At 45.0% G+C, this 16,698-nt stretch overlaps 1 protein-coding gene across 1 annotated transcript in view; it reads right to left on the bottom strand.

The window, feature by feature from the left end:
• The window catches only part of LOC144596357 (cyclic nucleotide-binding domain-containing protein 2-like), a 34,882-nt gene that overhangs the window by 639 nt on the left and 17,545 nt on the right, over positions 1 to 16,698 (bottom strand). Inside the window, exons 11-17 of the mRNA XM_078404612.1 lie at positions 15,219 to 15,375; positions 14,263 to 14,414; positions 8,255 to 8,384; positions 7,913 to 8,027; positions 5,813 to 6,086; positions 3,601 to 3,748; positions 2,063 to 2,226 (exon numbers count right to left, since the gene is read on the bottom strand). Of these exons, the coding sequence (XP_078260738.1) occupies positions 2,063 to 2,226; positions 3,601 to 3,748; positions 5,813 to 6,086; positions 7,913 to 8,027; positions 8,255 to 8,384; positions 14,263 to 14,414; positions 15,219 to 15,375 (1,140 nt within the window). The remainder of the gene's footprint in view (positions 1 to 2,062; positions 2,227 to 3,600; positions 3,749 to 5,812; positions 6,087 to 7,912; positions 8,028 to 8,254; positions 8,385 to 14,262; positions 14,415 to 15,218; positions 15,376 to 16,698) is intronic.

Genomic DNA, 16,698 nt, shown 5'->3' with positions numbered 1-16,698 from the left:
CTGTGACTGCAAGGGTTTCCTCCCAATTACCAAAGACAGAGCCACAAAAGTACAGCAATGCCTCTACTTCCTTAGAAGAATGAGGAAGTTTGGCATATCCCCAACAACCCTCACCAACCTCTACAGATGCATCGTGGAGAGCATCTTATCGGGATTTGGGAACAGATGCATCCTAGACCGCAAGAAATTGCAGAGAGTTGTGGACAAAGCCCAGGCCATCACAGAAAAGAGCCTCCCTTCCATTGACCCCATTTACACTTCTCTGCCTCATCAAGACTGCCAGCATAATCGAGGAGAAGTCTCACCTTGGCCATTTCCTCTTCTCCCCTCTCCCCAGACAAGAGGCACAGAAGTTTATCAGGCAACTGAACTGTCCTCTCACCAGTTAGAGTGCAGTCCTGACCTCCCAACTGCCTCATTGAGGACCTTTGAACTACAGTATCTTTAATCAGACATTATTAGACTTCAATGTTATATTTTTGCACTAAACGATGTACTTTTTTATCTTTTATCTGTGCACTGTTAATGACTTGATTGTACTCATGCATTTTCTTTCCTTTGACTGGAAAGCTTTTGCAAACAACTTTTTTTCACTGCACCTTGGTACACATGACAATAATAAACACAACTATGTGGGCTGGGAAGTTAATTGGCTGCGATAAATTGCACCTATTGTGTGGGTGAGTGGTAGAATCTGGGAGAAGTTAATGGGAATGTGAGGAGAATAGAAATGGGATTAATATAGGATACGTGTAAATGGGTGGTTGTTAATTGGTGTGGGCTCTTGTGGGCTGAAGGTCTGTTCCTGTACCGTATCGCTCTATGACTCCATGACTCTAGATTATACAGATAAAATAGTTCATCCTGTTATATCCTCAGTCCCCCCTTTATCTGCTTCTACCTATTCACCTTTCTCAGAATTGCCAATTCCTTCCTCCCTACTGTCAGTCACCTGGCTCTCTCCGCCCATCGTTTCTCACCTATCCTCGGTCTATCCTTCACCGACTGCCCCTTGTCTCACCCCTCCAACTCCCATCTTTCTACTGGCTATGCTTCCTCTCCACTGTCAATCCTGATGCAGGGGCTTGACCCAGTGTCAACAATTCCTCCCTATCCATTCAACCCTTTCCACTCAATACACTAACTTCCTTCCGCCTGGTATATCCTCTGCCTGGCCCACCCTATCTCCTCTCTCCCAGTTTCTCTTCGCTCCTCAACTGTTTGAATTTATCACTCCCTATGATAATGGTTCCACACACTCACCACCCTCTGAGGATTAGCCCTGATTGGATATTCAAGTGATTTTGTGTCTCCCTACACACAGAAACACCTTCATTTTCCCACTTCCAACTTTTTTCTTGAAAACATCACAATTGGCATTGAAAGTTAAACGGTTAGTTAAACGGTGATGGAACCAAGGCAGGTCAATGGTGGAATAAGTTTGAAGAGCTGTGTGACATCCTTGTGTATCATTGATCCCTATAACTTAATGCAGGATAAGTTTAGTCCATGGAGAAGATACCATGCATAAATGTATCTAATCCAGATTCAAGAACAACTGTTTCTCTGCAATTATCAGGCTCTTGAAAGGACTCTCAAATGCGAAGATTGTATTCCCAGTCTTCAAATCTATCTTGTAGCGGCTCTTGCACTCGTTTTTATTTCCACTCTCTCTGTAGATGTCACACTATATTCTGCCCTATGGTTATTTTCTCTTTTTGCACTACCTAATGTATTAATGTATGGAATGATCTGCCTGGATGACACACAAAACAAAGTTCTCACTGTATCTTGAAACATGTGATAATAAACCAATACTGTGTAATGCACCAAGGTGTGCACTTAATACCTGACGTTAGTTCAATTCCTCCTTCCCTGTTAAGAAGTTTCCCTGGGATCTTCCTGCAGTGACAGAACAATGTTCAGGGAGTCAGCACCTGGTCATGACTGGTGTTAACCCTGGTGCACGATGCCTCACTGGCCTTTAATCCATCACTATGTCTGTGATCAGCTCCCTCCCCACTCGTTCACCAGCCTCACCGCACTGCATTCTTTCACTCACCTTGGGTACACAGCCTGCAGCAACCTGACCTTTTGCAGTGTTTTCTGGTCAGCTATTTCAGCAAAGGTCTCCATATCAATCCTTACAATTTTCGTGCCGACACTCTTGAGACTGAAGGGCCGCCTATCGTAAAGGTTACTGGGCAGAAAGTACTGCCGCAAGCCCTAGAGACAGAAGACAGGCCATACTGTCAGGAATGCAATCGATTGTCAGCAATGTCAATAGAATCAAAGTGTCATGCAGCACAGAAAAATGCCCTTCAGCCCATCATATCTGTGCTGGCTATTTAATACCTATTGTACCAACTCTTGTGCCAGCACTTGGCCAATAGCCTTCCATGCCACAGTTCTTTGAGCTTCCGAGAAGTTGTGAAATTCTCTGCCCTCCTCCTCTCAGGCACATTCCAACCACCCTCTGGGTTATAGAGTCATAGAGCACAGAAACAGGCCCTTCCTCCTAACTTGTTCATGCCGACCAGGTTTTATAACTGAGCTGGACCTATTTGCCTGCGTTTGTCCCTTATCCCAACAAACCTTTTCTATCCATGTCTAAATGTCTTTTAAAAGTCACCATTGTACCTGGCTCCACAGCTTTCTCTGGCAGGAAGGAGATGGAGGGCAAAACAATAACCTCTCCATCAACGTCAGTAAAACAAAGGAACTGGTTGTCCCTTGTCTGTATAACAGTGTTTCAGTGGAGATGGTTGAGAGCTTCAAATTCTTAGGTGTATGTAAGTATCATCAACAATTTGTCAAGATTTAACCACATTAACGTTATAGTCAAGAAAGCATACCAATACCTCTATTCTCTCAGAGGGCTAAGGAAATTCGGCATGTCTCCAAGATTCATTCTACAGATGCGCCATAGAAAGCATTCTAGCAGGATGCAGTACAGTTTAGTTTGGCAAATGCTCTTTCCAAAACTGCAAGAAACTGCAGAGAGTTGTGAACGCAGTCCCATCCATCGCACAAACCAGCCTCCTCCAATCAACTACATCTGCATTGCCTCAGAAAAGCAGTCAACATATTCAAAAACCACTCAACTCCAGTTATTCTCTTCTTCACTCCCATCGGGCTGGGGATACAAAAGCTTGAAAGCATGTTCCACCAAATCCAAGAATATATTTTTCCTTGCTGTTATCAGACTCTTGAACAGACCTCTCATCTGCTGAGGATGAACTTGTTTCATTGAAGTCCTTGCACTCTCTCTTATCTGCACTTTCTCTGTATCAATAATAGTATTCTGCATTCTGTTTCTTTCTCTTTTGCACTACTTGATGTAATCATGTATGGCATGATCTGCCTGGATAGCACGCAAAACCAAGTTTTTCACTATATCTCGGTACGTGCCAATAAAAGATCAATACCAAGTGGGTTGTTGATGGTCGGCATGGACTCTGTGGGCCAAATGGCCTGTTTCTGCACTGCATCTCACAGTGACATCAATAAATAGCTAGGGAGTAGTCAGCAGTGTTATTCTTTAATCCATCAGAGATCTTAGGACACTTTCCAAGTGGAAGCATCACAGAAAATACTTACAAAAACCTCTCCTGGTAGAAATGAATCGATCTGCATGTAGACGGTGACAGCCAGGGCTTTGGGAAGCTGTGAGCGAATGTGGGAGGAAGATTGCTTTGTCCGTTTACCTGAGGCCAAGGGAATGTCTTCGGAAATTACGTTGGTAACACTGTGGACATATGGAATATTTTATGGGAATGTGAACACTTTGATCTTACAGGCACTTCTCCATAATCACGTCTGACCAACAACTGATAACTATTCAGCCCTCTGTTATTTCTATGTTTAGAAATAATCAATATACAGAGCATGATAACTAAGGCTACCTACCCCTCAAACACATTTTTTGGGGGGCTATTCTGTACCTTAATTCCATTTCCCTGAATTTCCTCCATTTCCTTCAGATTCCTTCTTTATAAAAAAACGAATGATCTCAAGTCTGGAAAAATGTAATTGTTCTGGTATTCTCAGCTTTATTGAAAGAGCGAGTTCCAGATCTATCAACTACATGCAACCGGTTACAATTCATTCGAAATAGTTGAGCTCCAGTTTTACGATTTTGTCTGCTTCACAACAGAAGCAGCTGTATCAGCCATAGCTGGCGCTAATAGTCTGACACTGAGCCAAGTGGGCTGTGAATATTAAACCAAGGTTTGCTTGTTCAGGCAGGAAGATCCCATGCACAACAACAGAAGAAATATCACTGGACTCCTTGTCAATTGGCGGCACAGTGGTCCAGCCAGTAGAGCCGCTGTCTCAACAACACCACAGTTCAATCCTGATCTCTGGTGCTGTCCTTGCGTGGAGTTTGCATGTTCATCCCACGAGAAACCGTCTGGGTTCCCCAGGGTGCTCTGGTTTCTTCCCACACCCCAAAGACATGCAGGTTGTTAAGTTAATTAATCATTGTAAAAATGTCCCTAGTGTATTGCTGAGTGGCAGAATCTGCGGGGAATAGGAGAGTTGGGAGAATAAAATGGGTTAGGGTAGAATCAATGTAAGTGGATAGTTGTTGATCGGCACAGACTCGGTGGGTAGGCTGAAGAGCCTGTTTTTGACCTGTTCTCGACTCTAAATTGCACTCTCTCTACCAAACCTTCCCCCAGCCCACAACCCTCCAAGGTCACTGTGTTCCCTTATTCAGGCCTCTTAATCAATCCAGGTTTCCTGCTCTTTATCGTGTGCATTTCTAATGGATGTGAGGACTTTGGAGAAGGTGCAGAAGAGGTTCTCCAATGATGCCTAGATTGGAGTGCATCAGTTACAGAGAGAGGTTTGACCAACTTGGATTGTTATATCTGTAGCATCAAAGGCTGAGGGGAGGCCAATAATATATAGAAGTATAAGAGGCATACAGTAGCTAGTCCGAGTATTTTCCCCAGGGTGGTAATACTAAATACTAGGAGAAAGGGGGAATGTTTAAAAGAGATGTGCAGGGCAAGCTTTTCACACAGAGTGGTAGGTGGCTGGAACACCCTGCAAATGGGAGGTGGTAGAAGCAGATACAACAATAATGATTTAGACAGCCAGAATTTTCTGTTTTTTTACCCAAGCCCTAGGTTTCCCATCAAAACCTGCAACTATCTCTCCTCCTCTAAGACACTTAATAAAACCTACCTCCATATCTTTTAAATGGTTTGGGGTCAAACAATGAAACCTACCTTTAGACTTTAGAGTTACAGAGTGGAAACAGGGCCTTCGGCCCACAGAGTCTGTGATCACACCATACACTAGTCCACACACACAAGGGACAATTTAACAACTTAACGAAACCAATTAACTTACAAACCTGTACATCTTTGGAGTGTTTGAGGAAACTGGAGAACCCAGAGAAAACCCATGCAGTCACCGGGAGAACGTACAAACTCCGTACAGACAGCACCTATAGTCCAGATCAAACCTGGGTCTCTGGCACCATAAGGCAGCAACTCTACCGTTGTGCCACTGTGCCGCCCTCTTTTTCTGGGAAGAGAACATAAGTATTCAGAAGACATAGCAACTAAATACATAGTTTATTGTCACATGTACTGAGGTACAGTGAAAAATGTTTGTTGAGTGCTAACCAGTCAGTGGAAAGACAGCGTTCTTCCATCCATCTAGAATACCTTTTAAATGGCTTGGGGTCAAATCCCCTGAGAAGCGTTATTGAATGTTTCAGCTCTTTATATAAATATGGGATTTGCATAAATGCAGTGCTGTAAATGGCAGAATATATAAAGGTAAGTAAGTGTACCTGCCCGTTTTTTGCATTTTCCACGAGTTTGCTATTATGTTCAGATACTGCTGTGAATCGGCAGGGGTTGGTAGCATAGTCATAGAGCTATAATGAGAACCATCAGGATCTTCCTTGTGCATCCTTGGACGGTGCTCGATAAAAGACTCAGGATCTTTCCTATTCAATGTCTTCCCTCTATGTTTTGACGAACCTGTCGTGAATTTCTGTAGCTGATACAGTGTAGCTCTTCGACTTGTCAAGTTCAGCAAACTTTTGTCGATTTTAAAAGTACCTGTCATTAAAAACAATGAAATGCACCGTGGAACAACTCCAGGCAAGGAAATCATTACTCACAGACTAGGTTGGTCTCAAACTTTGAACAAATTCAGCCAATCCCTTTGACAACTTTCTGAGTGTGTCAAAACTATCCAGTTGTGGCCAGTCAGTCGTCAATGTCATCATGATCAGTGTAGGGGCATAGAGACATACAGCATAGAAACAGGCCATTTGTCCCACCACGTCCATGCCAACCCATCCACATTAATGCCATCTACCAGCACTTGGCCCATGTCTGTCAATCCCGAGATGACTTGTGCCCATTTAACATTTGTCTCTGCCACTTTCTCATGTACCCTCTACTCTCTGGTGATGGGCACTGGTGATGTTTTCTTCTGATTTTCTGGGAAGACAGGATATGGAGGAGACCAATGGGTCCTTTGAGCCTGTTTGATTATGATCACAATGTAACTGTTTCTCAGTTCAGTGAATCCTCTTTGTTCCCAGTATTTGCAATATCTTAATCTAACAAACTCCAGCAATCTTAATTCTTCAAAATGTCAGCAGAGGCCTACTCCCGACAGCTATTTCTAGGTCACCCCTACACTTGAGTTAGATGTGGCCCTTTTTGCTAAAGGGATCAGGGGGTATGGAGAGAAGGCAGGTATAGGCTACTGAGCTGGATGATCAGCCATGATCATATTGAATGGCGGTGCAGGCTCGAAGGGCCGAATGGCCTACTCCTGCACCTATTTTCTATGTTTCTATGTTTGTGTGAGGAAGGGGTCACAGGTAGTGACCTCCCCATCATCGAAGGAGTATGTGCTCCCTTAAAAAGTCAGTCAATATCATCAAAGGATGTGATTAAGCTAGAGATAATATGAATAAAATTCACAAGGATGTTACCTGGACTGGAAGGTTTAAGGTATCAGGAGAGATTGGATATGCTGGGTCTGCTTTCCCGAGTGAAGGAGGCTAAGAGGTGACATGACAGAGGTATATAAAATTATGAGAGACAGAGAAAGGGTTAACAGCCAGTTTAAGGTGAAAGGGAGGAGGTTTCAACAGGGGCTCAGCGGTAAACTTTTCACACAAAGAATCTGGAATGAACTCCTTCCTAGAGGAGGTGGTGGAGGCAAGAACAAGAACAATATTTCAGAGGCATCTGAACAAATGCTTGAACGAGGAATGCAGGCAGCGATATGGCTTTAATGAGGCAGGTGAGATTAGTGCAGATAGGCACAATGGTCGGCATAAACATGGTGGGCCTCCCTTTATCTAAACTGTAAAGTCCATTAGTTATCTTAAACACCGGGTCACGTACTGAAACATTACATTTGTTTCTCTTTGCAGATACTGCCTGGCCTGCTGAGTTTCCCAGATTTCCAGCATTTATATATTTTCACGCATTGATTAGTTGGCCTTTAATCTTCTGTACCCAATGGTGTTAAAAACAAGTCTACACCGAACGATCCCTGCAGTTCAATCCTTCTGACCCCATTTCCTGATGAGTTGTAACCCAGTGACCAGAGATAAAACACACAGCATTACCCCATGAATTAGCTGATTTCCAAAAGCCTCTACCCACCCCACTCTCATTGGCAACTGTGCAGAAAATTCAAACATCAAGGGTAATTTACAATGTGTAGGAAGGAACAACAGATGCTGGTTTGCACCGAAGATAGATACAGAATGCTGCAGTTACTCAGCGGGTCTAGCTAGCAGCACTCCTTTTCTGCAGAGGTGCCGCCTGACCCGCTGAGTTATTCCAGCATTTTGTGTCTATTATAAGGGTCATTCACAGATCAGCCCTCCATACAGACAACCATCCACAATGCTTACTGATCGAATCTCTTTCTGTGTCCATGTTTTTGATGAAGGGCAGCTCCTGGGCAATCAGCGAGTGGTAGGAATGACAGCGAGAGAGATTCACCAGTCGCAGGATCACAAAGCGACCCTGCAAATGGAGGGAGATCATTAGAGAAGAGCCCTGGAGGAGGGTAACATGAAACCACAAATAACAGCACAAGCAAAAATGAATTCTGAGAAACGGACAGAATATCCAATAGTGAATGAAGGAAAATATTCAAAATCACCCATCTCTCTGGGAACTCCGCACATAAACCCTGACCTCACTCCACCATTGAAGTGCCCAGTTAAGTCTTAGAATCGATGAGGATTCACCTTGGTGACGAAAATCAGGTTGTCCATATTGTGTGGAATGACCTGGCCATAGAGGAACTCTTCTGTTGTGGAGTAGTCAGATAGGATCTCGATGGAACTGTCAGGCAATGACTGTAGAAGGCTGAGCGATCTGAAAGAATAAATGAAGCTTACATTTATGTTAAAATGATTTTTTAAAATACACTAACGGGATGTTCAGGAACCACCCATAACGATCAGCCAAGCGATGTCCCCAATCTGGATTTGTTTCAACTACTCCTGCATCTCAGAGCATTGCAGCCCACGAGAACTTAGAGTCATACAGCATGAAAACAGGCCCTTTAGCCCAACAACTCCATGCCAACCAAGATGCCCCATCTAGGCATGTCCATTTATCCACATTTGGCCCATATCCCTCAAAACCTTTCCTATCCATGTTCCTGGCCAAATTTTAAATGTTGTTATTGTCTATACCTCAACCACTTCCTCTGGCAGCTCATTCCATATACCAAGGGATGTACAGATGGATTTTAGGGTCCAGGTTTATAGCTTCCTAAAAGTGGCAACATAAATGGATACATTGGAAAAGAAGCCATATGGTATGCTTGCCTTCATTGAGTACGAGTCAGGAAATCATGATGCAGCTTTATACCATTTTTGTTAGTTCGCATTTGAAGTATTGCATGCGTTCTGTTCACCCCAAAACAGGATGTGGGGCTTTGGAAAGGGTGCAGAGAAGATTTCCCAGAATGATGTCTGGATTAAGGGGTATTCGCTACAGGGTGAGGTTGGACAAACTTGGGGGATTATTTCCTCTGGAGCACCGGTAGTTGAGGGGTGACCTGATAGAGGTATATAAAATCATGAGAGGCATAGGTATGGTGGACACGCAGAATCTTATTCCAAGGAGAGAGATCTCGAATACTAGAGGGTGCAGCTTTAAGGTGAGAGGAGCAAAATTTAAAGGAGATGTGCGGGCAAGATTATTACACAGAGGATGGTGAGTGCATGGAACTCACGTCTGGGGTGGCATGGGGAGTCAGGTATGAGGCTTTGAAGAGACTTTTGGATAGGAACGTGGATATACAGGTAAAGGAGGAAAACAGATTAAGCGCAGGTAAATAAGAGTTGGTCTTGGCATTATGTATGGCACAGACATTGTGGACCGAAGGGCCTGTTCCTGTGCTGCAGTCTTCTACATTCAATGTTCTATGTTCTATATTCACCAGTTGGGTGTAAAGGTCGCCCTTCATGTTCCTATTAAATCTATCCCCTCTCACCTTAAACCAATATCCTTTAGTTGTTGATTCCCCTAACCTGTTCCCCCTTATGATTTTATACACCTCTATATGATCACCCCTCAGCCTCTTGTACTCAGAGGAATAAAGACCTTGCATTCCCAACCTCTTCGTTGAACCAAGACCTCAAGTCTTGGCAACATCCTCATAAATACTTTCAGCACCTTTTCCAGTTTAATAGCTCAATGGCAGGGGTCCAAAATTGAAATCATACTCCAAGTATGGCCTCACCAAAGTCTTGCATAACTAAAACATAACATTCCAATTTCTATACTCAATTTCATGAGTGATGAAGAACAACATGCCAAAAGCCTTCTTCACCACTCTATCTACCTGTGATTCTACCTTGTTGGGGAAATTTCAATATTCCTGGTGTTCCTCTCCCCCACACACTCACCTATGCAACTTGTTTTCTTCTCCCTTTGATCATCTTTCCAATCCTTTCCCACCTGGTTCCACCCATCACCTACCAGCTTCTGCCTCACCCGCCCCTCGTACTGCTATACATTGGCCATCTTTCCTAAAAACCAGACAATGATGTATAATTCATTCATTCATTTATTCATTCATTCATTCATTCTTTCCTCTGTCCTGATGGAGAATCGCGACCCAAAACATTGACCTACACTTTATCCACAGATGCTGAGTTCCGCCAACATTCTGCTTCTTAGTATAATATTCTTCTGCTCCCCACTCCACTCCACCACCTACATCCAGGCTACCCTTCACCCCTCTGCTGATTTCCAGAAACTGATGTCCTATGGTTCCAACGTTCCGACCATTGGGAATATTTCCTCTTATTTCATATCATATCATATCATATATATACAGCCGGAAACAGGCCTTTTCGGCCCTCCAAGTCCGTGCCGCCCAGCGATCCCCGTACATTAACACTATCGTACACCCACTAAGGACAATTTTTTTTTAACATTTACCCAGCCAATTAACCTACATACCTGTACGTCTTTGGAGTGTGGGAGGAAACCTTCTTTCACCTGGTTCATCAACTGCGTAGAGAGGAGTAGGGCGACACAGTGGCACAGCAGTAGAGTTGCTGACTTACGTACCAGAAACCAGGGTTCGATTGATATCTGTACAGAGTTTGTACGTTCTCCCTGTGACCGCGTTGGTTTTCCCCGGGCGCTCTGGTTTCCTCCCACACTTTTATGGATGACATTCACTGCCAGTGTTTTCTCTAGTCTATTTCCCAATATCCTGAGAAATAGTCCACAGTGATCAAATAGTTCCTTCCATCCAAGTGGAACAAATCTGCACCCACCTTCGCCCATGGTCTCTCTGGAATTTCATGGGAATGCAGTGTTTCTTTTGGTTGCTCTTTCCCTTGAGCTTGACATGTCTCACATTTCTGTACGAAGTCCTTGATTTCTACACTCATTCCGGGCCAGCGCAGACATTCTCTTGCCCTTCTTATACAGCCATTCACCCCCACGTGGGAATCATGTACTCGTGTGAGCATGTCACGTCTCCTGGCTTTAGGGATGATTACGCTCTCTCCCCTAAATATGAGGCCATCTCCAACACTCAGCTCGTCCCTCACATGGAAATAGGAGATAAGTTCTGGATCAACCTCCCTCTTGTTCTTTGGCCAGCCTCGTTTGATCACCTCTTGCAGTTTCTGCATAGTCTCATCTGTTTCTGTTGCATCCCTTATGCCATTTAGCAGAGGCTGTGCTATTGGGATGTGCCTTGCCAGGTTTACAGTCTCCAGTTCTCTCATGGTCTTGTCAGTCTTGCTAGTCTGAATATATGCTCTGCTCAGTGTGTCTGCAAGCTGCATCTCCTTCCCTGGTCTGTATCTTATTGTCACATCATAAGTCTGCATCCTCACCAGCATCCTCTGCAATCTCTTTGGTGCACGATGAAGTGGTTTTGTGGCGATTATCTCCAGTGGCTTATGGTCTGACTGCACATTCACTGGCCTTCCATATGTGTACACGTGGAACCTCTCTAGACCAAACATCACTGCCAGCAATTCTTTTACTATTTGTGCATATCTGGTCTCCGCATCCGTCAGGGCCCTGCTGGCATAGGCAACTGGATGGCCCTCCTGCATCAGCGCCGCACCGTCCAGTTTCTGATGCATCGGCCTGTACTGTCAGCTCCTTGGATGAATCATAGTATCTGAGTACTGGCTCGGCAGTTACTAGCTTCTTTATGTCCATCACCACCCTGTCATGCACCTGTGCCCACCACCAAACTACATCCTTCTGTGTCAGCTTGCGTAGCGGTTCACATAGATCGCTTAATCCAGGAAGGAATTTGCTCAAGTAGTTAACAAACCCAATAAATCGCTGAACTCCTTGGACATCCGTTGGGTTAGGCATCTGTAGCACTGCTTCTACCTTCCCTGGATCTGGTTTCAGTCCTGCAGCAGAGACTCTTTGTCCTATGAAAGTGACTTCCTTCATCTTTAGCTTTGCCTTCTCTATGTTCAGCTTCAGGTGACGGTCACGACATCTCTCCATCAGAGCTTTAACCTTCCTGTCATGGTCTCTTTCTGCTTCCTCTGCCGTTTTTCCTTTCCCAAACACTAGGATGTCGTCAGCAACAGACCTCACTCCTTCCAGGCCCTCCAGCACTTGGTTCTGTCGTCGCTGGAACTCCTCAGGGGCCGTGGACAGACCACACGGCATGCGTCTCCACCTATATCTACCATATGGTGTGTTAAATGTCGTAAGCTGAGAACTCTCATCATCCAGTTCCACATGCCAAACCCCATTCTTGGCATCAAACGTGCTAAAGACCTTGGCATCATTCAGGTCGGTGAGGACATCTTCGATCGTCGTCATTGGGTAATTACTTCTTTTAAGCCCCTTGTTCAGATCCCTCGGGTCTAAACACACTCTCAACTTCCCATTGGGCTTTTCTACACACACACGAGGCTGGATACCCATGGTGTGTGGGTCACTACTGGGGCAATTATTTCCGCTTCTGTTAGTCTGCCTAACTCCTCTTTCAGCTTACTTCGTAAGGCTACAGGGACTCTTCGTGGTGGATGGATCACCGGCGTTATGTGTCAGCTACCAGCAGATGGTACTTGCCCTCAAATTTACCTGTCCCTTCAAACACATCAGCATACTCCGCTATCAATCTTTCCTTGTTCAGAGGGATTTCACTGCCATTCAGTGTCATTATGTTCTCTGTACACACTGAGATGAGCCCCATCTGCTGGGATGCCCTGCTTCCCAGGATTGGAATGCAGTCTTCCTCCAAGACTACAAACTCTACTTTGTATTTCCTTCCATTCTTTGGGATCACCAGTCTCACCTTGCTTTTCCCAAGAGGCACCACTGTCATATTGTTGTACATGGACAATACTTGCTTGGTTTCATCCACATCCTTTGCATACATCTTGGGAATGATGTTACATGTGGCTCCACTGTCCACCTGGAATTTTACTTCCTTCCCTTTCAGCATCATGGTCGCGAAGATTTTCTTTGGGAATTGAGTCTCCTCAACCCTGTGCACCCTTTCTGCTTTGACTGCTTCTGGTTGCAGTTCCATTGTGTGAATTTCATCAACCTCTTGACTGTCATCATACTCATCACTGGAACTCTCTACTTCCACTGCATGCACAGGTTTTTTCCCTTTCTTTTATTTTTTCTGGTGCCCCTGCTTTTCCGTGCATTGTGAGGCGAAATGATCTTTCTGATGGCATTTGAAACACTCCCTGCCATATGCCGGACATTTCTCCCTCTTTCTCTCATGTTTGTATCCACAGTATTTGCACTGTATGGTTGACTGGTATCGTTTCCCCTTATGTCTCACTGCACAGACATCTTGTTGTTGGTCCCCTAACAGGACATCAACTCTGGCCTTGGCCAGCACCGAAACCTGGCATGCCTTCACACACTTTTCTAAGTCAAGTGAGGTTTCTCGGAGAAGTCTTTCCCGCAGCATGTCATCCCTTATGCCGCATATTATTCTATCACGTATCAGTGAATCCTTCAACTCTCTGAAACCGCAATGAGCTGCCAAGAGCTTCAGTTCTATTAAAAGCTAATCAAAAGTCTCCCCTCTCTCTTGGCTCCTCATAAAGAATCTATACCTGTCGATGGTCTCGTTCCTCATGGGTTGACAATGCTGTTCGAAAGCATCGAGAGCCTGCTCTAGTGTAACCTCTTGTACGTTGCCCTCCGGCGTCCGTGTCTCGAGCATTTGGTAGAACTCTCTCCCTTGCAGTCCAACTAGGTACATTAGCAGTTTCCTCATTGTCTTGTCATCCTTCCCTTCCATGCTCAAATCAACATAGAACTCAAACTCCTCCCTCCATTGTCTCCACTCCATTGGCAGGTCCCTTGCCTCAAAATTCAGTTGCCTAGAGGGCTTTAGCTGATCTATGTTCCTGATAAATCCGCCCCTCTATCGATGGAAACAATGTAGGCCGCACAGTCATCTCTCGGTAGTAATTACTAATAAACGCCGCCCGCTGTCGTCCTCTCAACTAATCCTGAAACAGGCCCCGATCTGACACCATGTTTTGTTAGTGTGTTTCCTTTCTGTAACCTGCTCCATTACAGCTACACAACTAATTAACAGAGGCTTTACACTCGAGTCTTGGGTTCAGCCATTTTAATTCAGGATCTCTTTGGCTACTGCCTCATGGGTAATAGATCCCAACTCAGAAAACACGTTGCATTTGTCTTTAGTTTTTGGAAAAGAATTAGTAAAATAAGACAGCTCACCGTAAAACTGGAGGGGTGACAGTACCTGAAAAAAATGAAGCGATGGTGTGCTTCCTCTGCTAACACCTCGTCAAGTTTATTTGCAAAGAAGTCCTCTCGGTCCACAACCAGCAGCTCAGTGTCCTCCACACAAACTACAGTGAAGTTCCTTCGCAGGCGCTTCAGCACGGGAATCTCCTGCAATAGAAACCAATGGATTTCATGTGGAGCCCACTCCTGAAGCACATGGGATGCTTCCCATTTATTCATATCATGTCGGTGGTGTCAGCCACTGGAGGTCACTCAGTGCGGTTCATCTTTCCGTGCCTAGTGAACTCTCATTTAGAACTGCACTTTCAGTAAACTCCTGGATGTGGAGACTTTGGAGAGGGTGCAGAGGAAGTTTCCCAGAATGCTGCCTGGATTAGAGGGTTTCAATTACGGGGAGCGATTGAATAAGCTTGGATAGTTTTCTCTGGAACATCAGAGGTTCACGGGAAACTTGATATATGTATATAGAATTAGGAGAGGCATAAATTGGGTAGACAATCAGAACCATTTTCCTGGGGTGGAAATGGCCAACCCAAGAGAGCAAAGCTCTACGGTGAGCGGGGGAAAGTTTTTCTGGAGATGTGCTGTCAAGTTTTTTTATAGAGAGTGGTAGGGGCCTGGAAGGCATTCCCAGGAGTGGTGGTGGAGGCAAATATGGCGTTTAAAAGGTCTTTACATAGGCATGTGGAAGTGCAAGGAATAGAAGGATATGGATTATGTACAAACAGATGAGATCAGCTCAGCTTGGCATTGTGTTCGGCAAAAACATTGAGAGCCAAGGGACCTGTTCCTGTGATGTCCTATGTTCTATGCTCCTCATTCACCATTCCAAGAATTACAACCCTAATGAATTCCAAATTTCAGCCAAATTCTCCTGTTCTCCGTAATGTACAGGGACACACACCCAGCGAATTCCCCATCTCCGCGTGAACACACACTGGGAATACTCACTCCAAACCTGGCACCTTTCCGCAAATCAGCTTGAGTTTCCTCTTTAAAAGCACTGCTCCCATCTTGGTCCGTGGTGAAGCTGACACCTCCAGAGTAGATGAAGTAGAAACTGTGTGCTGGATCACCCTTCTTTATTATCACCCTCCTCCTCCTGAACCTGGAAATATACCACAAAAGTCATCATTATCAAGCCATCCTTCATTCTCTTCCCCTCTTCGTGCCACTGGGACCATCCCCCAAGATCATTTGTGCACAGTAACCACCACGCTAATGCAGCTACTTTGAGCAAAAGCCACAATACCCATTGAGCATTATTAGACAATAGACAATAGACAATAGGTGCAGGAGGAGGCCATTCGGCCCTTCGAGCCAGCACCACCATTCAATGTGATCATGGCTGATCATTCTCAATCAGTACCCCGTTCCTGCCTTCTCCCCATACCCCTATTCCCAAGAGCTCTATCTAGCTCTCTCTTGAATGCATTCAGAGAATTGGCCTCCACTGCCTTCTGAGGCATTGATAGCAACGTTCCAAGCCAGGCAGGTGATAGGGTCAGAGAGGCAAGAGCTTGACTGAGACATCAGAGGAGAGAGGAGGAATTTCACAGCATAGAACTGTCGGAGCAGGAAGCGTGGCCAGCAATGATGGAGAAATGGAAGTGGGCGATGAGGACAGAGTTGTCCATCTCAGGAGCAAACCTCAGAGCTCAAATGAATTTTGTTATCCACTCCAACATTATCTTTATCATGTGGTAACCCAGTGAACAGCAATTACAGTATTATAAGCCTGATTAGTCCTCTGTAGGTTCCACAGCTATCTCGACAACCCGTCCTCCCACCTTGTCTCGTGCAAGGACGTCATTCCTTTTTCGATTCTCAGTCTCTGCCACATCTGCTCTCAAGATGAAGCTTTCCACTCCAAGACATCTGAGATGTCCTCTTACTTCAGAAAACATATATTCCCCCATCCACAATTGTGGATGGAGCCATCACCTGTTTTACCTCAAATTCCTGCAGTTTTACTTTAACCTCTTCACCCCACTTCTCATACAGAATAGGGATAGAGTTCCTCTGGTCCTCACCTTTCACCCCCCCCCCCCCCCTCCCTTGCAGCTTCCTCACCCAACACATCATTCTCTGACGTTTCTGTCCATTTCAACGTGATCCCACCACGAGTCACTTCTTCCCCACCTCAACTCTTTCTGCTTTCAGCACAGACCACCATCTCCATGACTCCCTGATTTGCACATCCCTCCCCACCCACTCCTCCCCTCCTTGGGAACTTTCCCCAGCAACTACTGGAGAAGCAAAAGTTGGCCCGACAACTCTTCCCTCATCTCCATCTAGGGATCCCAACTTCCCTTCCAGGTGTGACAAAGGTTACTCCTCCAACCTCTTCTATTGCATTCAGTGTTCCCGATGAAGCCTCAACTACATTGGTGTGGGACCAAGCAGACACCAGGTGAACATTTTGCCGAAC

This window comes from Rhinoraja longicauda, chromosome 8, assembly GCF_053455715.1.
Source record: "Rhinoraja longicauda isolate Sanriku21f chromosome 8, sRhiLon1.1, whole genome shotgun sequence".
NCBI classification, from domain to species: Eukaryota; Metazoa; Chordata; class Chondrichthyes; order Rajiformes; family Arhynchobatidae; genus Rhinoraja; species Rhinoraja longicauda.
The sequence above is the reverse complement of the archived record's forward strand: the minus strand, read 5'-3'. Positions and strand labels throughout refer to the sequence as shown.